The sequence below is a fragment of the Mustelus asterias genome, chromosome 24 (genome assembly GCF_964213995.1).
Source record: "Mustelus asterias chromosome 24, sMusAst1.hap1.1, whole genome shotgun sequence".
Classification (NCBI taxonomy): domain Eukaryota; kingdom Metazoa; phylum Chordata; class Chondrichthyes; order Carcharhiniformes; family Triakidae; genus Mustelus; species Mustelus asterias.
Window position 1 is genome coordinate 56095335 of NC_135824.1, and position 25765 is coordinate 56121099.

At 50.1% G+C, this 25765-nt stretch overlaps 1 protein-coding gene across 1 annotated transcript in view; it reads left to right on the top strand.

The window, feature by feature from the left end:
- Positions 1–25765, top strand: part of eml2 (EMAP like 2) — an 83158-nt gene that overhangs the window by 40866 nt on the left and 16527 nt on the right. Inside the window, exons 11-15 of the mRNA XM_078241740.1 lie at positions 7240–7365; positions 8475–8606; positions 16316–16383; positions 20325–20413; positions 23808–23905. Of these exons, the coding sequence (XP_078097866.1) occupies positions 7240–7365; positions 8475–8606; positions 16316–16383; positions 20325–20413; positions 23808–23905 (513 nt within the window). The remainder of the gene's footprint in view (positions 1–7239; positions 7366–8474; positions 8607–16315; positions 16384–20324; positions 20414–23807; positions 23906–25765) is intronic.

Sequence of the window (25765 nt, forward strand, 5' to 3'; positions counted from 1 at the left end):
CTCCCCGTGTCTGCGTGGGTTTCCTCCGGGCGTTCCAGTTTCCTCCCTCACTCCAAAGATGTGTAGGTTAGGTGGATTGGCCATGCTAAATTGTCCTGTAGTGTCCTAAGATGTGCAGGTTGGGTGGATTGGTCATGCTAAATTGCCCTTTAGTGTCCGAAGGTGTGCAGGTTGGGTGGATTAGAACATAGAACATAGAACATAGAACATTACAGCGCAGAACAGGCCCTTCGGCCCACGATGTTGCACCGACCAGTTAAAAAAAAAAACTGTGACCCTCCAACCTAAACCAATTTCTTTTCGTCCATGAACCTATCTACGGATCTCTTAAACGCCCCCAAACTAGGCGCATTTACTACTGATGCTGGCAGGGCATTCCAATCCCTCACCACCCTCTGGGTAAAGAACCTACCCCTGACATCGGTTCTATAACTACCCCCCCTCAATTTAAAGCCATGCCCCCTCGTGCTGGATTTCTCCATCAGAGGAAAAAGGCTATCACTATCCACCCTATCTAAACCTCTAATCATCTTATATGTTTCAATAAGATCCCCTCTTAGCCGCCGCCTTTCCAGCGAAAACAATCCCAAATCCCTCAGCCTCTCCTCATAGGATCTCCCCTCCATACCAGGCAACATCCTGGTAAACCTCCTCTGCACCCTCTCCAAAGCCTCCACATCCTTCCTGTAATGTGGGGACCAGAACTGCACACAGTACTCCAAGTGCGGCCGCACCAGAGTTGTGTACAGTTGCAACATAACGCTACGACTCCTAAATTCAATCCCCCTACCAATAAACGCCAAGACACCATATGCCTTCTTAACAACCTTATCTACTTGATTCCCAACTTTCAGGGATCTATGCACACATACACCTAGATCCCTCTGCTCCTCCACACTATTCAAAGTCCTCCCGTTAGCCCTATACTCAACACATCTGTTATTCCTACCAAAGTGAATTACCTCACACTTCTCCGCATTAAACTCCATCCGCCACCTCTCGGCCCAACTTTGCAACCTGTCTAAGTCTTCCTGCAAACTACGACACCCTTCCTCACTGTCTACCACACCACCGACTTTGGTGTCATCAGCAAATTTGCTAATCCACCCAACTATACCCTCATCCAGATCATTAATAAATATTACAAACAGCAGTGGCCCCAAAACAGATCCCTGAGGTACACCACTTGTAACCGCACTCCATGATGAATATTTACTATCAACCACCACCCTCTGTTTCCTATCCGCTAGCCAATTCCTGATCCAATTTCCTAGATCACCCCCAATCCCATACATCTGCATTTTCTGCAGAAGCCTACCATGGTGAACCTTATCAAACGCCTTACTAAAATCCATATATACCACGTCCACTGCCTTGCCCCCATCCACCTCCTTGGTCACTTTCTCAAAAAACTCAATAAGGTTAGTAAGGCACGACCTACCTGCCACAAAACCATGCTGACTATCACCTATCAATTCATTACTCTCCAAATAACTATAAATCCTATCCCTTATAATTTTTTCCAACATCTTGCCGACAACAGAAGTGAGACTCACCGGTCTATAATTCCCGGGGAAGTCTCTGTTCCCCTTCTTAAACAATGGGACAACATTCGCTAACCTCCAATCTTCTGGTACTATACCAGAGGCCAACGACGACCTGAAGATCAGAGCCAGAGGCTCTGCAATCACTTCTCTTGCCTCCCAGAGAATCCTTGGATAAATCCCATCCGGACCAGGGGATTTATCTATTTTCAGACCCTCCAGAATATCCTGCACATCCTCCTTATCAACTGTAATACTGTCTATTCTACTCCCTTGCAACCCAGTGTCCTCCTCAGCTATATTCATGTCCCCTTGCGTGAACACCGAAGAGAAATATTGGTTCAATGCTTCACCAATCTCCTCCGGTTCCACACATAACTTCCCTCTGCCATCTATAACTGGCCCTAAACTTGCCCTAACCAACCTTCTGTTCTTGACATACCTATAGAACGCCTTAGGATTCTCTTTAACCCTATCCGCCAAAGTCTTCTCATGTCCCCTTTTAGCCCTTCTAAGCTCGCTCTTCAACTCCCTCTTAGCCAATCTAAAGCTTTCTAGTGCACTACCCGAGTGCTCACGTCTCATCCGAACATAAGCCTCCTTTTTCTTTTTAACCAACAAAGAAACTTTTTTGGTGCACCACGGTTCCCTAGCCCTACCAATTCCTCCTTGCCTGACAGGGACATACCTATCACAGACTCGCAGTAGCTGCTCCTTGAAAAAACTCCACATGTCGGACGTTCCCAGTCCCTGTAATCTCCTAGTCCAACCTATGTTTCCTAATTCTCTCCTAATAGCCTCATAATTACCCTTCCCCCAGCTAAAACCACTGGCCCGAGGTTCATGCCTATCCCTTTCCATCACTAAGGTGAACGTAACCGAATTGTGGTCACTATCACCAAAATGCACACCAACTTCCAAGTCTAGCACCTGGTCTGGCTCATTTCCCAGCACCAGATCCAATATAGCCTCACCTCTAGTTGGCCTGTCTACATACTGAGTCAAAAAACCTTCCTGCACGCTTTGAACAAAAACTGACCCCTCTAACGAGCTAGAGCTATAACAATTCCAGTCAATATTAGTCAAGTTAAAATCCCCCATAACAATTGCCCTATTACTTTCACTCCTAAGCAGGATTGACTCCGCAATCCTTTCCTCAACCTCTCTAGAACTTTTAGGAGGTCTATAAAAGACTCCCAACAGGGTGACCTCTCCTCTCCTATTTCTAATCTCCGCCCATACTACCTCAACAGATAAGTCCTCATCAAACCTCCTCTCTGACACTGTGATACAATCTCTGACCAATAATGCTACCCCTCCCCCTCTTCTACCTCCTTCCCTACTTCGACTAAAACATTTGAACCCCGGGACCTGCAGCATCCATTCCTGCCCCTGCTCTATCCATGTCTCTGAAATAGCCACAACATCGAAGTCCCAGGTACTGATCCACGCTGCAAGTTCACCCACTTTATTGCGAATACTCCTGGCATTGAAGTATACACATTTCAAACCCTGCTCCACCCCACCTCTGCAATGCCGTGCATTGCAGTCCCCATCCATGCATCCCTCACTTTCAGCCCCACTACTCAGGATCCCTCCCCCCCCCCCGAATCAGTTTAAACCTCCCTGCATGGCCTTAGCAAATTTACCCCCCAGGATATTGGTCCCCTTCTGATTAAGGTGTAGACCATCCTTCTCATAGAGGTCACACCTTCCCCAGTACGAGCCCCAATTGCTTAAGTACCTGAACCCCTCCCTCCTGCACCATCCCCTCAGCCATGAATTCAAACCTTCCCTCTCCCTATTCCTCTCTAAACTATCCCGTGGTACAGGCAAGAGTCCAGAGATAACCACTCTGTCAGTCTTGGCCTTTAGTTTCCACCCCAGCTCCATAAATCCCTGCCTAATATCCCCTTCCCCTATCCTCCCTATGTCGTGTGTCCCCACATGTACAATAACTTGTGGTTTATCTCCCTCCCCCCTAAGAGTCCTGAATACCCTGTCAGACACATCCCGGACCCCAGCCCCTGGTAGGCAACACACCAAGCTAAATTGGCCAAGCTAAATTGCCCCTTAGTGTCCAAAGATGTACAGATTAGGTGGATTGGCCATGCTAAATTGTCCCTTAGTGTCCAAAGATGTACAGATTAGGTGGATTGGCCATGCTAAATTGTCCCTTAGTGTCCAAAGATGTACAGATTAGGTGGATTGGCCATGCTAAATTGTCCCTTAGCGTCCAAAGATGTACAGATTAGGTGGATTGGCCATGCTAAATTGTCCCTTAGTGTCCAAAGATGTACAGATTAGGTGGATTGGCCATGCTAAATTGTCCCTTAGTGTCCAAAGATGTACAGATTAGGTGGATTGGCCATGCTAAATTGTCCCTAAGTGTCCCCAAGATGTGCAAGTTTTGGAGATTAGCCATGGTAACTGTGTGGGAATGGGGCAGGGAGTGAGGCTGGGTAAGATGCTCATTCAAAGAGTGGGTGCAGACTTGGTGGGCGGTATGGACTTCTGCATTGTACGGATTCTATGAAGCACCGCGCAGCTTCTCCCTCAGCACTGCAGCTGGGTGCGTCAGCCCCCCGGTTTTTGTGTTTTGTCTCTCTGACGTTTGACTTCTTGACTCGGAGGAAAGAGAGGCCTTGAGCATCCGGCAGGGAGTGAGTCAGCTTTGGCACGTGATTGGGAGTTCTGGGCTGGGATTCTCCGGTCCCGTTGCAGTGAACGGAGTTTTGGCAGAGTGTTAAATTCTCGGTTCTTGCTGGAAGCGGTGGCGGGACGTACGAGATTGGAGAATCGCGCCCCTGGTGTCTGTTGTGTGTGCCAACAGTTACCTTGTCACAGTTATTCACGACTGCTCTGCAGGATAAGATGCTGGTGAATAAAGCTGGATAACTACCTCCCTTCCTAATGTGAAATATTGCAAATAAATGTCCCATTTTCCTCAGTGAATTCCATTAACTTAACGCAGGAGAACTTGGAAAGATAAGTGGTTGTAATCAATCTTGTTTTGTTTTAAATGGGTATCTTTGGCAGACTTTATCGCCCTTGAGAAGGTGGCATTGAGTTGCCGCCTTCGACTGCTGCGGTCTGTGTGTTGTCAAAGTCAGAACAGGTTTCCTACAAGTGACTCGGACACGTCAGAGGGCAGTTTATTTTTTCCTGTTTTGACTTATTATTGTCACATGTATTAGCATACAGTGAAAAGTATTGTTTCTCGCGCACTATACAGACAAAGCATACCGTTCATAGAGAAGGAAAGGAGAGAGTGCATAATGTAGCGTTACAGTCATAGTTAGGGTGGAGAGAAAGATCAACTCAATGCGAGGTAGGTCCATTCAAAAGTCTGATGGCAGCAGGGAAGAAGCTGTTCTTGAGTCGGTTGGTACGTGACCTCTATTCTCTATTCATCCACGGGATGTGGGTGTCTCTGGCTGGGCCCAGCATTTATTGCCCATCCCTAATTGCCCCTTGGTGAGCTGCCACCTTGAATCCGCTGCTGTCCCTGTGGGGTAGGTACACCCACGGTGCTGTTGGGGAGGGAGTTCCAGGATTTTGACCCAGCCACAGTGAAGGAATGGCCGATATATTTCCAAGTCAGGATGGTGATATATATTTGTGATATATATAAATGATTTGGAAGAAGGTGTAACTGGTGTTATCAGCAAGTTTGCGGACGACACGAAGATGGCTGGACTTGCGGATGGCGATGAACATTGTCGGGCAATACAGCATGATATAGATAGGCTGGAAAATTGGGCGGAGAGGTGGCAGATGGCATTTAATCCAGATAAATGCGAACTGATGCATTTTGGAAGGAATAATGTAGGGAGGAGTTATACAATAAATGGCGGAGCCATCAGGAGTATAGAAACACAGAGGGACCTAGGTGTGCAAGTCCACAAATCCTTGAAGGTGGCAACACAGGTGGAGAAGGTGGTTTTTTTTAAATAGAATTATAGAAACCCTACAGTGCAGAAGGAGGCCATTCGGCCCATCGAGTCTGCACCGACCACAATCCCACCCAGGCCCTACCCCCACATATTTTACCCGCTAATCCCTCTAACCTACGCATCAGGACGCTAAGGGGCAATTTTAACCTAGTCAATCAACCTAACCCGCACATCTTTGAACTGTGGGAGGAAACCGGAGCACCCGGACGAAACCCACGCAGACACGAGGAGAATGTGCAAACTCCACACAGACAGTGACCCGAGCCGGGAATCGAACCCGGGACCCTGGAGCTGTGAAGCAGCAGTGCTAACCACTGTGCTACCGTGCCGCCCTGGTGAAGAAGGCATATGGTATGCTTACCTTTATAGGACGGGGTATAGAGTATAAAAGCTGGAGTCTGATGATGCAGCTGTATAGAACGCTGGTTCAGTTCTGGTCGCCGCACTACCAGGAGGACATGGAGGCGTTAGAGAGAGTGCAGAGAAGGTTTACCAGGATGTTGCCTGGTCTGGAGGGTCTTAGCTATGAGGAGAGATTGGGTAAACTGGGCTTGTTCTCCCTGGAAAGACGGAGAATGAGGGGAGATCTAATAGAGGTGTACAAGATTATGAAGGAGATAGATAGGGTGAACGGTGGGAAGCTTTTTCCCAGATCAGAAGTGACGATCACGAGGGGTCACGGGCTCAAGGTGAGAGGTGCAAAGTATAACTCAGATATCAGAGGGATGTTTTTTACACAGAGGGTGGTGGGGGCCTGGAATGCGCTGCCAAGTAGGGTGGTGGAGGCAGGCACGCTGACATCGTTTAAGACTTACCTGGATAGTCACATGAGCAGCCTGGGAATGGAGGGATACAAACGATTGGTCTAGTTGGACCAAGGGGCGGCACAGGCTTGGAGGGCCGAAGGGCCTGTTTCCTGTGCTGTACTGTTCTTTGTGAGTGTCTTAGAGGGGAACTTGCGAGTGCTGGTGTTCCCCATGCATCTGCTGCCCTTGTCTTCTGAATGGTAGAAGCTTGTGGGTTTGGAAGGTGCAGTCCAAAGAGCGTTGGTGAGTTGCTGCAGTGCATCTTGTAGATGGTAAACACTGCTGCTACTGAGTGTCGGTGGTGGAGAGAGTGAATGTTTGTGGATCATTTGTCAATCAAGCGGAGCTGCTTTGTCCTGGATGGTGTCGAGCTTCTTGAGTGTTGTTGGAGCTGCACCCATCCAGGCAAGTGGGGAGTATTCCATCACACTCCTGACTTGTGTCCTTTGTAGATGGTGGACAGGCTATTGGGGAGTCAGGAGGTGAGTTACTCACCGCAGGATTCCCAGACTTGCTCTGGTAGCCACAGTATTTATACGGTTGGGTCCAGTTGAGTTCCTGGTTAACGGTAATCCCCAGGATGTTGTTTGGTGGGAATTCAGCAGATGTAATCTCATTGAATGTAAAGGGTCGATTGGTTGAATTCTCTCTTGTCCGGGATGGTCCTTGCCTGGCACTTGTGTGGCACGAATGATACCACTTATCAGCCAAGGTCTAAATATTGTCCTGATCTTCAAATCATAGAATCCCTACAGTGCAGAAGGAGGCCATTCAGCCCATCCCAGTCATGGCCCTAGCCCCTGTCTTGCTGCATGTGGACACTGACTTCTGTCGATCTTCCTTTCTTCTTGGAGAGAGAATGTGCCTTCAGATGGAAACCTTGTGTCAGAACTATTTCCCTGTCCGACCTTGTGTGTGTTTATTAAATCTCAGGTCCCGGAGGCGTTTGGCCCAGTTCGAACAATTGCAGAAGGCAAAGACAACGGATTGTTCATTGGCACCACGAGGAACTGCATCCTCCAAGGCTCGCTGAGTGGGGGATACTGCCCCATCGTACAGGTAAGAAATCTTGAGTGAAATGGTCTCCTCCTTCATTTTGGGGTGGCACAGTGGTTAGCACTGCTGCCTCACAGTGCCAGGGACCCGGGTTTGATTCCCAGCTTGGGTCACTATCTGTGCAGAGTCTGCACGTTCTCCCCGTGTCTGCGTGGGTTCCCTCTGGGTGCTCTGGTTTCCTCCCAGTCCGAAAGACGTGTCGGTTAGGTAGATTGGCCGTGCTAAATTGTCCCTTAGTGTCCAAAGATGTGCAGGTTAAGAGGATTGGCCTTGCTAAATTGGCCCTTAGTGTCCCAAGATGTGCAGGTTAGGTGGATTGGCCATGCTAAATTGCTCCTTAGTATCCCAAGATGTACAGGTTAGGTGGATTGGCCATGTTAATTTGTTCCTTCGTATCCCAAGATGTGCAGGTTAGGTGGATTGGCCATGCTAAATTGCCCCTTAGTGTCCAAAGATGTGCAGGTTAGGGAGATTGGCCATGCTAAATTGCCCCTTAGTATCCCAAGATGTGCACGTTAGGTGGATTGGCCATGCTAAATTGGCCCTTAGCATCCAAAGATGTGCAGGTTAGGTGGATTGGCCATGCTAAATTGCCCCTTAGCGTCCAAAGATGTGCAGGTTAAGAGGATTGGCCATGCTAAATTGGCCCTTAGCATCCAAAGATGTGCTGGTTAGGTGCGTTGGCCATGCTAAATTGTCCCTCAGTGTACCTGAACGGGCGCCAGAGTGTGGCGACTAGGGGAGAGGGCCTGGGTACTCTGATACTCTATCAGAGAGTCAGTGCAGACGCGATGGGCTGAATGGCCTCTTCTGCACTGTAGGGATTCAATGGAGGGTTGGACGCGTCTAGTTGCCATGACTGGGTCATTGGGAGAGCTCGTTGGCCACACAAGCTGGTCCCTCTAATCTTTTCCAATTCATTATTTTGTACGTAATGGAAAGGGAGGCGATTTCTCGTGTTGGAGAAATCTTGCTCCTGTTCTCGATCGAGACTGAATGGGCCGCAGCGAGACTGAACGGAGTTAGGCCTGCTGGTTGCTTTGGAGGAGGGTGTGCACTCTGGTCTCAGCCCATTCCAACGTCCTGATGCTTTCCTCCTGTTCTCTGCACAGGGTCACACTGACGAGCTCTGGGGTCTGGCTGCTCACCCGAGTGAGGACCGCTTTGTGACGTGTGGACAAGATAAACTGATCCATTACTGGGATCCCACCTCTCACCAGCCAGTCTGGAGTAAGGCTCTCGATGTAAGTCAGTGCGGAATCAAGCCCGATAACCTCGGTAGGAATCAGAAGCACGATTCAGACACCTTTATATTGCAACCACTCACCATCCTGTCTGAGAAATATATATCTGCCGTTCCGTCACTGTCGCTGGGTCAAAATTCTTTCCTTTATTCATTCATTCGTGGGACATGGGCGTCGCTGGCTGGTCAGCATTTATTGCCCATCCCTAGTTGCCCCTTGAGAAGGTGGTGGTGAGCTGCCATCTTGAATCGCTGCAGGCCATGTTCTGTGGGTTGACCCACAATGCCGTTCGGGAGGGAACCCCTGGATTGTGACCCAATGACGGCGAAGGAACGGCGATAGATTTCCCAGCCAGGATGGTGCGTGGCTTTGATTTTATTTTATTTGATTTATTATTGTCACATGTATTGGGATACAGTGAAAAGTATTGTTTCTTGCGCGCTATACAGACAAAGTGTGGTGGACCTCAGTTGTGCCTTTGTCCTATATGGACCACCGTTGTGTGTGTTTGTCATACCTGGACACACCCCCTTCCAGTTTGGGTCCTCCCCTCGGCACCTAGTATAAAGGTGGCTGTCTCCTCCCCCTTGTTCAGTCCAGGTTGGTTATTTGTTGGGATCTGCTCCTGATTCTGTTGTGAATAAAAGCCTACACTTGTATTGGCACACCGGTAGTCTTTCGCCTTATTGATCGCGCATCAATTTTATTCACAATAGTTACCAGCATGGAGCAGTTTCTAAAACCCGACAAGTTAGCGTTAGACCCTCAAGAGGTTGGAGCCTCTGATAAATTTGATCATTGGTTGGACTGCTTCGAAGCATTCGTCGACACCGCTACGGCCATCGACACCGACGCCGCTAAACTCCACGTGCTCCGCGCCCGGGTAAGCGAAGCTGTCTATGGAATCTTCCGGGACGCTGCTACATACGCGGACGCTATCGAACTCCTAAAAGGGCAGTTCCGAAAGAGCCCTAACGTGGTTTACGCCAGACATCTCCTAACTACCCGCAAGCAGCAGCCAGGAGAATCGTGCGCCCAATTTCTGTGCGCCCTGCGGGTCCTAGCTCGAGCTTGTGACTGTAAGGCTGTTACAGCAGCTCAGAACACGGAGGACCTGATCCGCGACGCCTACGTTGCGGGCATTGAGTCTACATACATCCGGCAGGGCCTGCTTGAACAAGATGACCTAGATCTCCGAAGAACAGCCACGATGGCTGAAACGTTAGAAGCGGCCTCTCTCAATCTCGGGTCTTACCGTGCATCCCGTTCTATCGACGGCTCCACCGCAACAGCTGTTCCGGCGGGGCCCAAATGTTACTTTTGCGGCCTACCCAAGCACCCTCGGCGTCGCTGTCCGGCGAAGGACGCGATTTGCTCCGGATGCGGTAAGCTAGGCCACTTCGCTAAAGTCTGCCGGGCAAAGCCGCTTCCGAAGCCTCGTGGCGCCACGTGTGTTCCGCGGGCGCAGCCACCTTTAATGCAGGCGGCGGCTGCATGCGAATCGCCATCTTTAATGCGGTCTCCGGAAGTGCGGGAATCGCCATCTTTGAGACTGGCATCAAGACGCGCTGAGCAGGAAGCTTTATCCGTGACGTCATCAGACGGCGACGAAGACGGATTCTTCTTTGATTCGACCTTGGCATCGATTTGCCTGGACCAGTCGCAGCCTCATCAACTCTCCAAGTCAATAATGGAGATCAAGGTAAATGGTCATGCAGAAAACTGCCTGTTCGACTGTGGGAGCACAGAAAGTTTTATACACCCTCGCACAATGCGTCAATATGCCCTTCCCGTGCGACCCTGGAGCCAGACCATCTCCATGGCCTCGAATTCCCACTCAGTGGAGGTCCTCGGGTGCTGTTTGGTGACGCTGACGGTACAGGGCACAGCCTACGAGTGTTTTCGGCTCCTCGTGCTGCTGCGACTCTGCGCAGCTGTACTGCTGGGGTTAGATTTCCTCAGCCATCATAGGAGCGTCACCCTGCAGTATGATGGCCCTTATCCCCCGCTCTCCGTCTGCAAGGCGCCGTCACTGCAGCGCCCCTCGCGCACCACCTGTAGTCTCTCGACCCTCAAGATCACCACCCCCCCCCCCCCCCCCCCCCCCTTATTTGATAACCTCACCCCGGATTGTAGGCCCATAGCCACCAACAGTAGGCGCTATAGTGCGGATGACCGGGCCTTCATTCGGTCCGAGGTACAACGTTTGCTCCGGGAAGGGATTATCCAGGCCAGCACCAGCCCCTGGAGGGCGCAAGTGGTCGTAGTTAAATCGGGGGAGAAACACCGCATGGTGATTGACTACAGCCAGACCATAAACAGGTATACCCAACTAGATGCGTATCCTCTTCCCCGTATCGCGGACATAGTCAACTATAGGGTTTTCTCGACGATCAATTTGAAATCGGCTTACCACCAGCTCCCTATCCGCTCGGAGGATCGCCCATATACTGCCTTTGAGGCGGATGGCCGCCTCTACCAGTTCCTCCGAGTCCCCTTTGGTGTCACCAATGTAGACCAGCACGGGCTACGAGCCACTTTCCTGTATCTGGATAACGTCACCATCTGCGGCCATGACCTGCAGGACCATGATGCCAACCTACAAAAATTCCTTCGTACGGCCACTCTCCTGAACCTCACATATAATGAGGCGAAGTGTGTTTTCCGGACACGCCGCCTCGCCATCCTTGGGTACGTGATAGAAAATGGGTTCCTTGGCCCCGACCCAGCCCGTATGCGTCCCCTTATGCAGCTTCCCCTTCCTACTACCCTCAAAGCACTGAGGAGATGCCTGGGCTTCTTCTCCTATTATGCCCAGTGGGTTCCCCGTTACGCGGATAAAACCCGTCCGCTCCTAAAATCGACCTCTTTTCCCCTGGTGGAGGAGGCCCGTCGGGCCTTCAACGACATCAAAGCGGACATCGCGAAGGCCGCGATGCACGCTGTGGACGAATCCATCCCATTCCAAGTGGAAAGTGATGCGTCTGACTTTGCCCTAGCCGCCACCCTTAACCAGAGGGACCGTCCGGTGGCCTTCTTTTCCCGGACCTTACAAGGCCCTGAGATTCGACACTCCTCGGTCGAGAAGGAGGCCCAGGCCATCGTGGAAGCCGTCCGGCACTGGCGCCATTATCTCGCGGGCCAACGATTCACCTTAATTACGGACCAGCGGTCCGTTGCCTTCCTGTTTAACACCAGGCAAAAGGGCAAGATTAAGAATGACAAGATCTTGCGGTGGAGGATTGAGCTCTCCACCTACAGATATGACATCATGTACCGGCCCGGGAAGCTCAATGAGCCCCCAGACGCCCTGTCCCGTGGATCATGTGCCAGCGCCCAACTAGACCAGCTACAGTCCCTCCATAACGACCTCTGTCACCCGGGTGTCACCAGGTTTTTCCATTTTGTCAAGTCCCGTAACCTGCCCTACTCCCTCGAGGAAGTCCGGACGATTACCAGGCAATGCAGGGTCTGCGCTGAGTGCAAACCGCAGTTCTACCGGCCAGGTAGGGCGCACCTTGTAAAGGCCACTCGCGCGTTCGAGCGCCTTAGCATTGACTTTAAAGGCCCCCTCCCCTCCTCTAACCGCAATCTTTATTTCCTGAATATCATTGATGAATACTCACGTTTCCCTTTTGCCTTCCCCTGCTCGGACATGACCTCGGCCACGGTGATTCGGACCCTGAACACGCTCTTCACCCTGTTCGGTTTTCCATCCTATGTTCAAAGCGATCGTGGGTCCTCTTTCATGAGTGACGAGCTGAGGCAGTACCTGCTTGCCAAAGGCGTTGCCTCCAGCCGCACCACTAGCTATAACCCCAGGGGCAATGGTCAAGTAGAGCGGGAGAACACAACCGTCTGCAAGGCCGTTCTATTAGCGTTACGGTCTAGGGGCCTTCCAGTCAGCCGTTGGCAAGACGTCCTTCCGGACGCATTACATTCCATTAGGTCACTCTTGTGCACAGCGACCAATACGACCCCTCACGAGCGGATGTTTTCGTTTCCCAGGAAGTCCTCCTCGGGTACTTCGCTCCCGGATTGGCTGATGTCCCCGGGGCCCGTCCTGCTTCGGAAGCATGTCCGGACCCATAAGGCAGATCCCTTGGTCGAGGAGGTCCAATTGCTCCACGCTAATCCTCAATATGCTTACGTAGCGTACCCTGATGGGCGGGAGGACACGGTTTCTGTCCGTGACTTGGCACCCGCGGGTGCCCCTGAGGTCACCACGTCCTTCCGCCCCACGTTCCCCCACGGTGTTGTCCACTCAGAGATTGCTGCGCCTCTTCCTCCCTCAGTCCCTGTCCCCAATGTAGTGCGCCCAGAGCCTGTTGCGGCCCCCCACCCCCCAGCTCCAGTTCCCACTGTTCCCCATACGCCACCAGGGCCACTGCTCACTCCTCTCGCCCCTGTGTACAGCTCGCTTGAGTCGCCGGAGCCGTCGCCACGCAGTACCCGACGACTGGACGGGACGACGGATCGGTCCGCTTCACACCATCTGGCGCCTTCTCTCGACGCTCACTGTACGGAGCCTGGGCCGACATCGCTCCCTGCTCGGACGACTCTGCGACCTGCACTACGACGATCGCGACTGCGGATCAAGCCACCGGTTTGTCTGGACTTGTAATATTGTTTCCGCTTCACCCCCGTGTTGTTTTTTTTAAAGGAAGGGGTGAATGTGGTGGACCTCAGTTGTGCCTTTGTCCTATTTGGACCACCATTGTGTGTGCTTGTCATACCTGGACACATCCCCTTCCAGTTTGGTTCCTCCCCTCGGCACCTAGTATAAAGGTGGCTGTCTCCTCCCCCTTGTTCAGTCCAGGTTGGTTATTTGTTGGGATCTGCTCCTGATTCTGTTGTGAATAAAAGCCTACACTTGTATTGGCACACCGGTAGTCTTTCGCCTTATTGATAGCGCATCACAAAGCATACCGTTCATAGAGAAGGAAAGGAGAGAGTGCAGAATGTAGTGTTACAGTCATAGCTAGGGTGTAGAGAAAGATCAACTTAATGCGAGGTAGGTCCATTCAAAGGTCTGACAGCAGCAGGGAAGAAGCTGTTCTTGAGTCGGTCGGTACGTGTCCTCAGACTTTTGTATCTTTTTCCCGTCGGAAGAAGGTGGAAGAGAGAATGTCCAGGGTGCGTGGGGTCCTTAATTATGCTGGCTGCTTTACCGAGGCAGCGGGAAGTGTAGACAGAGTCAATGGACGGGAGGCTGGTTTGCGTGATGGACTGGGCTACATTCATGACCTTTTGTAGTTTCTTGCGGTCTTGGGCAGAGCAGGAACCCATACCAAGCTGTGATACATCCGGAAAGAATGCTTTCTATGGTGCATCTGTAAAAGTTGGTGGGAGTCATAGCTGACATGCCAAATTTCCTTGGAGGGAACTTGTAGGTGGTGGTGTTCTCATGTATCTGCTGCCCTTGCCCTTCTAGATGGAAGTGGTTGTGGGTTTGGAAGGTTCAGTCTAAGGATCTTTGGTGAATTGCTGCAGTGCATCTTGTAGATGGTACACACTGCTGCTACTGAGCATCGGTGGTGGAGGGAGTGAATGTTTGTGGATGGGGTGCCAATCAAGCGGGGCTGCTTTGTCCTGGATGGTGTCGAGCTTCTTGAGTGTTGTTGGAGCCGCACCCATCCAGGCAAGTGGGGATTATTCCATCACACTCCTGGCTTGTGCCTTGTAGATGGTGGACAGACTTTGGGGAGTCGGGAGGTGAGTTACTCACCGCAGGATTCCTCGCCTGAAAAATCATGGAACTCCCTCACAGCACTGTGGGTGTACCTACACCACGAGGACCGCAGTGGGTTCAAGATGGCGGCTCACCCACCACCTTCTCAAGGGGCCATTAGAGATGGGCAATAGATGTTGGGTCCAGCCAGTGACGCCCACAAACTGTGAAATAATTTTTAGAAAGAGGTTCCGGGGCTCTGTTGTTTCGCTGTACAAAGGTGTCAGTGAGCGGTAGCACTCCCATCCGAGTTAGCATGTCCACCACTACTCACACCAATTTTTACAGATGCACCATAGAAAGCATCCTTTCCGGATGTATCACAGCTTAGTCTGGCTCCTGCTCTGCGCAAGACCGCAAGGAACTACAAAAGGTCATGAACATAACCCAATCCATCACGCAAACCAGCCTCCCATCCATTGACTCTGTCTACACTTCCCACTGCCTCAGCAAAGCAGCCAGCATATTCGAGGACCCCACACACACCCCGGACATTCCCTCTTCCACCTTCTTCCGTTGGGAAAAAGATTCAAAAGTCTGAGGTCACGTACCAACCGACTCCAGAACAGCTTCTTCCCAGCGGCCGTCAGACTTTTGAATGGACCTACCTCGCATTAAGTTGATCTTTCTCTACACCCTAGCTATGACTGTAACACTACATTCTGCACCCTCTCCTTTCCTTCTCTATAAACGGTATGCTTTGTCTGTATAGCGCGCAAGCAACAATACTTTTCACTGTATGACAATAATAAATCAAATCAGTCGGTTAGATGCCCAAAAAAGAGTAATGTGAGCAACTAGTAATCCAACCACTCCGGTGTAGCACTGAATGCTACACTGTCAGAAGTGCTGTTTTTTTCTCTTATTCATTCGTGGGACATGGGCGTCGCTGGCTGGGCCAGCATTTATTACCCATCCCTAGTTGCCCTTGGAGGGCAGTTGAGAGTCAACCACATTGCTGTGGCTCTGGAGTCACGTGTAGGCCAGACCGGGTAAGGACGGCAGATTTCCTTCCCTAAAGGGTCATTAGTGAACCAGGTGGGTTTTTCCGACAATGGTTTCATGGTCATCAGTAGATTCTTAATTCCATTTTTTTTAAAAAATTGAATTCAAATTCCACCATCTGCCGTGGCGGGACTCGAACCCGGGTCCAGAACATGAGTTGAGTTTCTGGATTAATAGTCTCCCAATAATACCACTAGGCCATCGCCTCCCCAATGAGATATCAAACCGAGGCACTCTCTGCCCTAGAGGATGTCAATGAACCAGATGGGTTTTTGCGACAATCGATAGTTTCATTTAACTATATATTTTTTAATTCCAGATTTTTATTTTAATTCAAATCTTGCCGTGGTGGGAATTGAACCCGGGTCCCCAGAACATTATCCTGGGTCTCTGGATTACTAGTCTACTGTAGAAGCCTACAAGATTATGAGAGGCATGGACAGAGTGGATAGTCAGAAGCTTTTTCCCAGGGTGGAAGAGTCAATTACTAGGGGGCCACTGGTTTAAGGTGCGAGGGGCAAGGTTTAAAGGAGATGTACGAGGCAGATTTTTTACACAGAGGGTGGTGGGTGCCTGGAACTTGTTGCCGGGGGAGGTAGTGGAAGCGGATACGGTAGTGACTTTTAAGGGGCATCTGGACAAATACATGAATAGGATGGGAATAGAGGGATATGGTCCCCGGAAGGGTAGGGGGTTTTAGTCCAGATGGGCAGCATGGTCGGTGCAGGCTTGGAGGGCCGAAGGGCCCGTTCCTGTGCTGTAATTTTCTTTGTTCTTTGTTCTAGTCCAGTGACAATATCACTGCCTCCCCTATTTAACTCCACAAATATGAGATGGCCGATTCTACAGAAGCGTAGACAACGCTTACCTTTTTCTTTTAAGGCCTTTGCGTTCTGTAACTTATTTAAGAGGTAACTGGGTTAGACCTTTTGGGGATTTACTGTTTTTTTTTAAAATTCTTGTTTCCCGCTAGGATCCAGCACTCTCTGTGAGCTTCCATCCCAGTGGATCTGTTATCGCTGTGGGGATGCTGTCTGCAAGGTAAGACAGTGACTGGACAGTTACTAAACGTGCGCACGCAGTGTCCATTCACCAGGAGGCAGGGAAAAAACTGGCAGTGAAGGCACTGCTGCCTCACAGCGCCAGGGACCCGGGTTCGATTCCCGGCTCGGGTCACCGTCTGTGTGGAGTCTGCACGTTCTCCCCGTGTCTGCGTGGGTTTCCTCCGGGTGCTCCAGTTTCCTCCCACAGCCTGAAAGACATGCTGGTGCTAAATTCACCCTCATGGCTTCAGTATTTGAACATATACATTTAAGAAGATCATAACTTTTAATAATTAAACCCTTAAAACTGCCTATATTAACGTTCACACAGGTGTAGCCTGGCACTTAGCTTATATGTGGAGATGCCGGCGTTGGACTGGGGTAAACACAGTAAGAAGTTTAACAACACCAGGTTAAAGTCCAACAGGTTTATTTGGTAGCAAAAGCCACACAAGCTTTCGGAGCTCTTAGCCCCTTCTTCAGGTGAGTGGGAATTCTGTTCACAAACAGAGCTTATAAAGACACAGACTCAACTTACATGAATAATGGTTGGAATGCAAATACTTACAACTAATCAAGTCTTTAAGAGATGAAACAATGTGAGTGGAGAGAGCATCAAGACAGGCTAAAAAGATGGGTATTGTCTCCAGACAAGACAGCCAGTGAAACTCTGCAGGTCCACGCAACTGTGGGAGTTACAAATAGTGTGACATGAACCCAATATCCCGGTTGAGGCCGTCCTTGTGTGTGCGGAACTTGGCTATCAGTTTCTGCTCAGCGACTCTGCGCTGTCGTGTGTCGCGAAGGCCGCCTTGGAGAACGCTTACCCGAATATCAGAGGCTGAATGCCCGTGACCACTGAAGTGCTCCCCAACAGGAAGAGAACAGTCTTGCCTGGTGATTGTCGAGCGGTGTTCATTCATCCGTTGTCGCAGCGTCTGCATAGTTTCCCCAATGTACCATGCCTCGGGACATCCTTTCCTGCAGCGTATCAGGTAGACAACGTTGGCCGAGTTGCAAGAGTATGTACCGTGTACCTGGTGGATGGTGTTCTCACGTGAGATGATGGCATCTGTGTCGATGATCCGGCACGTCTTGCAGAGGTTGCTGTGGCAGGGTTGTGTGGTGTCATGGTCACTGTTCTCCTGAAGGCTGGGTAGTTTGCTGCGGACAATGGTCTGTTTGAGGTTGTGCGGTTGTTTGAAGGCAAGAAGTGGGGGTGTGGGGATGGCCTTGGCGACGCTGCGACTATGCAGACGCTGCGACAACGGATGAATGAACACCGCTCGACAATCACCAGGCAAGACTGTTCTCTTCCTGTTGGGGAGCACTTCAGCGGTCACGGGCATTCGGCCTCTGATATTCGGGTAAGCGTTCTCCAAGGCGGCCTTCGCGACACACGACAGCGCAGAGTCGCTGAGCAGAAACTGATAGCCAAGTTCCGCACACACGAGGACGGCCTCAACCGGGATATTGGGTTCATGTCACACTATCTGTAACCCCCACAGTTGCCTAGACCTGCAGAGTTTCACTGGCTGTCTTGTCTGGAGACAATACACATCTTTTTAGCCTGTCTTGATGCTCTCTCCACTCACATTGTTTCGTCTCTTAAAGACTTGATTAGTTGTAAGTATTTGCATTCCAACCATTATTCATGTAAATTGAGTCTGTGTCTTTATAAGCTCTGTTTGTGAACAGAATTCCCACTCACCTGAAGAAGGGGCTAAGAGCTCCGAAAGCTTGTGTGGCTTTTGCTACCAAATAAACCTGTTGGACTTTAACCTGGTGTTGTTAAACTTCTTACTTAGCTTATAGACAGGAATTTTCAATCTCTTGTCCATAATGTAAAGCTTATACCAATTTTTCAATTAATTTTCATATATCAAGTTACTAAAACAGTGTGGCGCCTGGTGGATTTTCACAGTAACCCCATTGCAGTGTTAATGTAAGCCTACTTGTGACTAATAAATAAACTTTAAACAATCAGGGTGGCACAGTGGCACAGTGGTTGGCACGGTGGCACAGTGGTTAGCACCGCTGCCTCACAACGCCAGGGACACGGGTTCGACTCCCGGCTTGGGCCATTGTCTGTGCGGAGTTTGCACAATCTCCCCGTGTCTGTGTGGGTTTCCTCCGGGTGCTCCGGTTTCCTCCCACAGTCCAAAGACGTGCTGTGGTTAGGCGCTAAATTCTCCCTGGGTGTACCCTGAATGGACGCCGGAGTGTGGCGACTAGGGGATTTTCACAGTAACTTCATTGCAGTGTTAATGTAAGCCTTACTTGTGACACCAATAAATAAAATTTAAACTTAACTTAAACTTGTACATCTCCATTACAGTGCGGTAACAGTGGATCTGCATGTCTGTGCAGGAACAGTGAGAAGCGATTGGGTTGGTGGGGGGTTGGGGGGGGGGGGGGGGGGGGGTGGTGGTGAAGGTGGTGGATGAGCCGCCATCTTGAACCCGCTGCAGCCCGTGTGGTGTAGGTACACCCACTGTGCTGTTGGACTTGTCTGCAGCATTGCCATAGAACCGAGTTTCTCTCTCGGCCATTTCAGAGGGTAAGCGTCAACCACATTGCTGTGGCTCTGGAGTCACATGTAGGCCAGACCGGGTAAGGACGGCAGATTTCCTTCCCTAAAGGGGCATTAGTGAACCAGATGGGTTTTTCCGACAATGGTTTCATGGTCGCAGTCACTGAGACTAGATTTATATTCTAGATTTATTAATTAATTGAATTTAAATTCCACCAGCTGCTGTGGTGGGATTCGAACCCTTGTCCCCCCGAGAGCATTATCCTGGGGCCTCTGGGTTACTAGCCCAGTGACAATACCACTGAGCCCCTTGCCTCCCCTTCAAACAAGATTTGACATTGAGCCACATGAGGGGACGGGAGGACAGGTGACAAAAAAGAAAACTTGGTTAAAGAGGGAAGATGGTGGCATAGTGGTATTTCTAGACTCGTAATCCAGAGGCCCCCGGCTCTGGGGGACCCCGGGTTCAAATCCCACCACAGCTGGTGGAATTTAAATTCGATTAATAAAATCTGGAATTGAAAGCTGGGCTCGGTAACGGTGACTGTGAAACTATCACCGATTGTCGTAAAAGCCCATCTGCTTCACTAATGTCCTTTTTAGGGAAGGAAATTGAGGGTGGCACTGCTGCCTCACAGCGCCAGGGTCCCAGGTTCAATTCCGGCCTCGGGTCACTGCCGGTGTAGGGTTTGCACATTCTCCGTGTGTTTGCTCCGGTTTTCTCCCACAGTCCAAAGATGTGCGGGTTAGGTTGATTGGCCATGCTAAATTGCCCCTTAGTGTCAGGGGGATTAGTAGGGTAAATGTGTGGGGTTACGGGAATAGGGCCTGAGTGGGATGTGGTCGGTTCAGACCTGATAGGCTGAATGGCCTCCTCCTGTACTGTAGGGATTCTATGATTCTCCCCATATCTGCGTGGGTGTTTCCTCCGGGTGCTCCGGTTTCCTCCCATACTCCAAAGATGTGCGGGTTAGGTTGATTGGCCAGGCTAAACTGCCCCTAGGGGACCAACAGGGTAAACCTGTGGGGGTTACGGACATAGACCTGGGTGGGCTCGTTGTTGGTGCAGGCCCGATGGGACCAAATGGCTTCCATCTGCACTGTAGGGAATCTTTGAAATCTGCCGTCCTTACCCGGTCTGGCCGACATGTGACTCCAGAGCCACAGCAATGGGGTTGACTCTTAACTTGCCCTCTGAGATGGCCGAGCGAGACACTCCGTTCAAGAGGCAATTAGGGATGGGCAACAAATGCTGGCCCAGCCGGCGACGCCCCACATCCCATGAAAGATTGACTAATTTTTTTTAAAAACACCCCAGTGAGGGGGCTGGGCCTTTTTTTGTTTGATGTTCTATGAGATCACGGTTCTGTACAAGTGCTCGTATCAACTGTGACTGTCTCTGGCAGGTGGATGGTTTTGGATTCAGAAACCAAGGATCCCATCACCGCACATACAGACGGCAATGAGAAACTCTCGGTGATGAGATATTCTCCAGGTAAGTGAGGCCTCGCCAGTACGTCCGTTATTAACCTGCGGCTGACCGGCACATTGTGAGGTAGGAGACCCCCCCCCCCCCCCCCCCCCCTCCCCGGGGCAGACCACGAGTGAGGAATTCCATTGTTGAGCATTTTGCAAACCCCTTTCACCATCTAAGGGACGTTAGCCACGGTTTAGTGCCAATGGCAACTGCATAGACGCTGAAGATTTCTGTGACCCAGTCCTTTTTCAACCATCTTTCAGCCAGGTCTTCCACTCCCTCATAGAGTCATAGCGGTTTACAGCATGGAAACAGGCCCTTTGGCCCAACTTGTCCATGCTGACCCTTTTAAAACAAAAACCCCTAAGTTAGTCCCAATTGCCCGCATTTGACCCATATCTCTCTATACCCATCTTACCCATGTAACTGTCTAAATGCTTTTTAAAAGATAAAATTGTACCCGCCTCTACTACTGCCTCTGGCAGCTCGTTCCAGACACTCACCACCCTCTGTGAAAAAATTGCCCCTTTGGACCCTTTTGTATCTCTTCCCTCTCACCTTAAACCTATGCCCTCTAGTTTTAGACTCCCCTACCTTTGGGAAAAGATATTGACTATCTAGCTGATCTGTGCCCCTCATTATTTTATGGACCTCTCTAAGATCAGCCTTCTACACTCCAGAGAAAAAAGTCCCAATCTATCCAGCCTCGCCTTGTAACTCAAACCATCAAGCCCCGGTAGCATCCCAGTAAATCTTTTCTGCACTCTTTCTAGTTTAATAATATCCTTTCTATAAAACACACTCCTCGCTACAGTAGCTACCATTTCCACCTTGAACATAAGAACTAGGAGCAGGAGTAGGCCATCTTGCCCCTTGAGCCTGCTCCGCCATTCAATAAGATCATTGCTGATCTTTTCGTGGACTCAACTCCACTTACCCGCCCGCTCACCATAACCCTTAATTCCTTTACTGTTCAAAAATTTATCTATCCTTGCCTTAAAAACATTCAATGAGGTAGCCTCAACTGCTTCACTGGGCGGGGAATTCCACAGATTCACAACGCTTTGGGTGAAGAAGTTCCTCCCCAACTCAGTCCTAAATCTGCTTCCCCTTATTTTGAGGCCATGCCCCCTAGTTCTAGTTTCACCCGCCAGTGGAAACAATCTCCGTGCTTCTATCTTTTGAGAAAAATATATGATTATGAAGGGAATAGATAAGATTTCCCCTCATCCTTCTGAATTCCAATGAGTATAGTCCCAGTCTACTCAGTCTCTCCTCATAAGCCAACCCTCTCAACTCCAGAATCAACTAATGAGTTTCCTCTACACCCCCTCCAGTGCCAGTATATCCTTTCTCACGAAAGGAGGCCAAAATTGTGAACTGATTTTCTGGCGTGGAGCTGACAGCGTTGGAAATCTGGCGCCCAGAGACTCACGGAGGACATGGCGCCAGTGGGGAGGCCGCTACACGGCCACCGCTCCAGTCTCTCAGCTAGAGCAGCGCAGAGGACTGGGAGAATCGCCCCCTGTGTGTGTTTTAGTGAGATCGCCTCTCATTCTTCCACATTCCAATGAGTAGAGCACCAACCTGGGTTAACCTTTCCTCAGAAGACAATCCCTCCGTACCGGGAGTCATCCCAGTGAATCTTCTCTGAACTGCCTCCAATGAAATAATCGCCGGAGTTTCACGGCCCCGCCCACCACGGGAATCGGAGTGGGCGAGGGGCGGACAGTGGGAAGGTCTGTTGACCTCGGGCGGGATTTTACGGTTTCGCAATGAGCGAGGCTATAAAATGCCGCCCAACATCCTTCTTCAGATACGGGAGACCGAAATTGCTCCCAGTTCTCCAGGGGTGGTCTCTGTACCTTGTACAGTTGCAGCAAGACTTCCCTACTCCAATCCCCCCTGAAATAAGAGACAACATTTCATTATCCTTCCTGATTACCTGCTGTACCTGTGTGGAAGCTTTCTGTGTTTCGTGTGCAAGTACCCACTAGTCCCTTCATATTGCAGCTCTCTGCAGTTTTTCTCCATTTAAATAACACTCATAGAATCCCTACAGTGCAGAATGAGGCCATTCGGCCCATTGAGTCTGCACCCAACCACAATCCCACCCAGCCCTTTCCCCATAAGCCCATGCATTTACCCTAGCTTGTCCCCTGACACTAAGGGTCAATTTAGCATGGCCAATCCACCTAACCTGTACATCTTTGGACACTAAGCGGCAATTTAGCATGGCCAATCCACCTAACCTACACATCTTTGGACACTAAGGGACAATTTAGCATGGCCAATACACCTAACCTACACATCTTTGGACACTAAGGGGCAATTTAGCATGGCCAATCCACCTAACCTGCACATCTTTGGACACTAAGGGACAATTTAGCATGGCCAATCCACCTAACCTGTACATCTTTGGACACTAAGCGGCAATTTAGCATGGCCAATCCACCTAACCTACACATCTTTGGACACTAAGGGACAATTTAGCATGGCCAATACACCTAACCTACACATCTTTGGACACTAAGGGGCAATTTAGCATGGCCAATCCACCTAACCTGTACATCTTTGGACACTAAGGGGCAATTTAGCGTGGCCAATACACCTAACCTACACATCTTCGGACACTAAGGGACAATTTAGCATGGCCAATCCACCTAACCTACACATCTTTGGACACTAAGGGGCAATTTAGCATGGCCAATCCACCTAACCTACACATCTTTGGACACTAAGGGGCAATTTAGCATGGCCAATCCACCTAACCTGCACATCTTCGGACACTAAGGGGCAATTTAGCATGGCCAATCCACCTAACCTACACATCTTTGGACACTAAGGGGCAATTTAGCATGGCCAATCCACCTAACCTACACATCTTTGGACACTAAGGGGCAATTTAGCATGGCCAATCCACCTAACCTGTACATCTTTGGACACTAAGCGGCAATTTAGCATGGCCAATCCACCTAACCTGCACATCTTCGGACACTAAGGGGCAATTTAGCATGGCCAATCCACCTAACCTGTACATCTTTGGACACTAAGGGGCAATTTAGCATGGCCAATCCACCTAACCTGCACATCTTCGGACACTAAGGGGCAATTTAGCATGGCCAATCCACCTAACCTGTACATCTTTGGACACTAAGGGGCAATTTAGCATGGCCAATCCACCTAACCTGTACATCTTCGGACACTAAGGGGCAATTTAGCATGGCCAATCCTCCCAACCTACGCATTGTTTTACCTCTGTTCTTTTGTTCTCCCTTCCAAAACGAACAATTGCACTTTTTTCCCACATTATCCTCCAATTGCCAACAGCCCACTTTGCAATCGGGAATTGGATCTTGGCTGCTTGAAGTTGTCCACTTTAATCAGGTCATTCACTTTCTCACTCACGCAGATGGCAATTTCTTGGCCATTGGATCACACGACAACTACGTTTACATCTACACAGTCTCAGAGAACGGCAGGAAGTATAATCGAGTGGGGAGATGTTCAGTAAGTCAAATGGTGGCTTTTGTCACAGATTCTGTACCTTTTTAATGTTGTTTTGTGGAGTGATGTTGCTGGTACCACACACCCAACTGGGCGAGCCAGGTGCTAGCGTTACTCTGACCTCCTTCACCTGGGAACTGCTCGGTCTGTTTCTTTTCATTAATCATTCGTGGGACACGGGCGTCGCCGGCTGGGCCAGCATTTATTGCCTATCCATAGTTGCCCTTGGAGGGCAGTTGAGAGTCAACCACATTGCTGTGGCTCTGGAGTAACATGTAGGCCAGACCGGGTAAGGACGGCAGATTTCCTTCCCTAAAGGGGACATTAGTGAACCAGATGGCTTTTTCCGACAGTGGTCATCAGTAGATTCTTAATTCCGGATACTTTTAATTGAATTCAAATTCCACCATCCACTGTGACGGGATTCGAACCCGGCTCCCCCAGAACATTAGCTGAGTTTCTGGATTAATAGCCTCGTGATAATACCACTAGGCCATCGCCTCCCCTGGAACGGGGCCAAAACCATCCGGTATAGCACCCCCCGGAATACACAGGCCTCACCACCACAGTGGTGACTGAACTGGAAGAAATGGGGCGAGTCACCAAGCCAAGGGCCTGATGGAGAGGAAAGTTGTCACAGCCTTGTGTTCCACCCGGGTGTAGGAGGGTAACTAATTAACGTGATAAAACCTCGTAATCTCTGGAGACAACTGTTCTGGCTCTGTCACTGAACAATCTACCTGTTTTTTTATGTTCCTCCTGAATATTATTTTTAATCAAATGTGACTTAGAATCCAGAAGGAGGCCATTTGGCCGATTGACTCTGCACCAACAACAATCCCACCCAGGCCGTATCCTTGTAACCCCACATATTTACCCTGCTAATCCCCCTGACACTAAGGGACAACTTAGCATGGCCAATCCACCTAATCTGCACACCTTTGGCACTAAGGGGCAATTTAGCATGGCCAATCCACCTAACCTGCACATCTTTGGATACTAAGGAGCAATTTAGCATGGCCAATCCACCTAACCTGCACATCTTTGGATACTAAGGAGCAATTTAGCATGGCCAATCCACCTAACCTACACATCTTTGGAGTGTGGGAGGAAACCGGAGCACCCGGAGGAAACCCACGCAGACACGTGGAGAACGTGCAGACTCCGCACAGACAGTGACCCGAGCTGGGAATTGAACCCGGGTCCCTGGCGCTGTGAGGCAGCAGTACTAACCACTGTGCCTGCCGTACGAGAACATAGAACATAACAGCGCAGTACAGGCCCTTCGGCCCTCGATGTTGTGCCGACCTGTGGTACCAATCTAAAGCCCCTCTAATCTACACTATTCCAATATCATCCATATGTTTATCCAATAACCACTTGAACGCTCTCAATGTTGACGAGTCCACCACTGCTGCAGGCAGGGCATTCCACGCCCTTACTACTCTCTGAGTAAAGAACCTACCTCTAACATCTGTCCTATATCTCTCACCCCTCAATTTAAAGCTGTGTCCCCTCGTGCTAGCCAACACCATCCGAGGAAAAAGGCTCTCACTATCCACCCTATCTAATCCTCTGATCATCTTGTATGCCTCTATTAAGTCACCTCTTAACCTTCTTCTCTCTAACGAAAACAGCCTCAAGCCCCTCAGCCTTTCCTCATACGATTTTCCCACCATACCAGGCAACATCCTGGTAAAGGATGGATAAAGCGAGCAGTTGCCCTGGGCATCTTGTCACATCGTCCTAAGGGACGCCCAGTTCTCTAACGGGCAGCCCACGTGGGCCAGTCGTGAGGTAGATTGAGGGAGAGAGAGAGAGCTCTCAGTAAAGAGATTGCTGGCGAAGGGGCGAGGTGCAGAG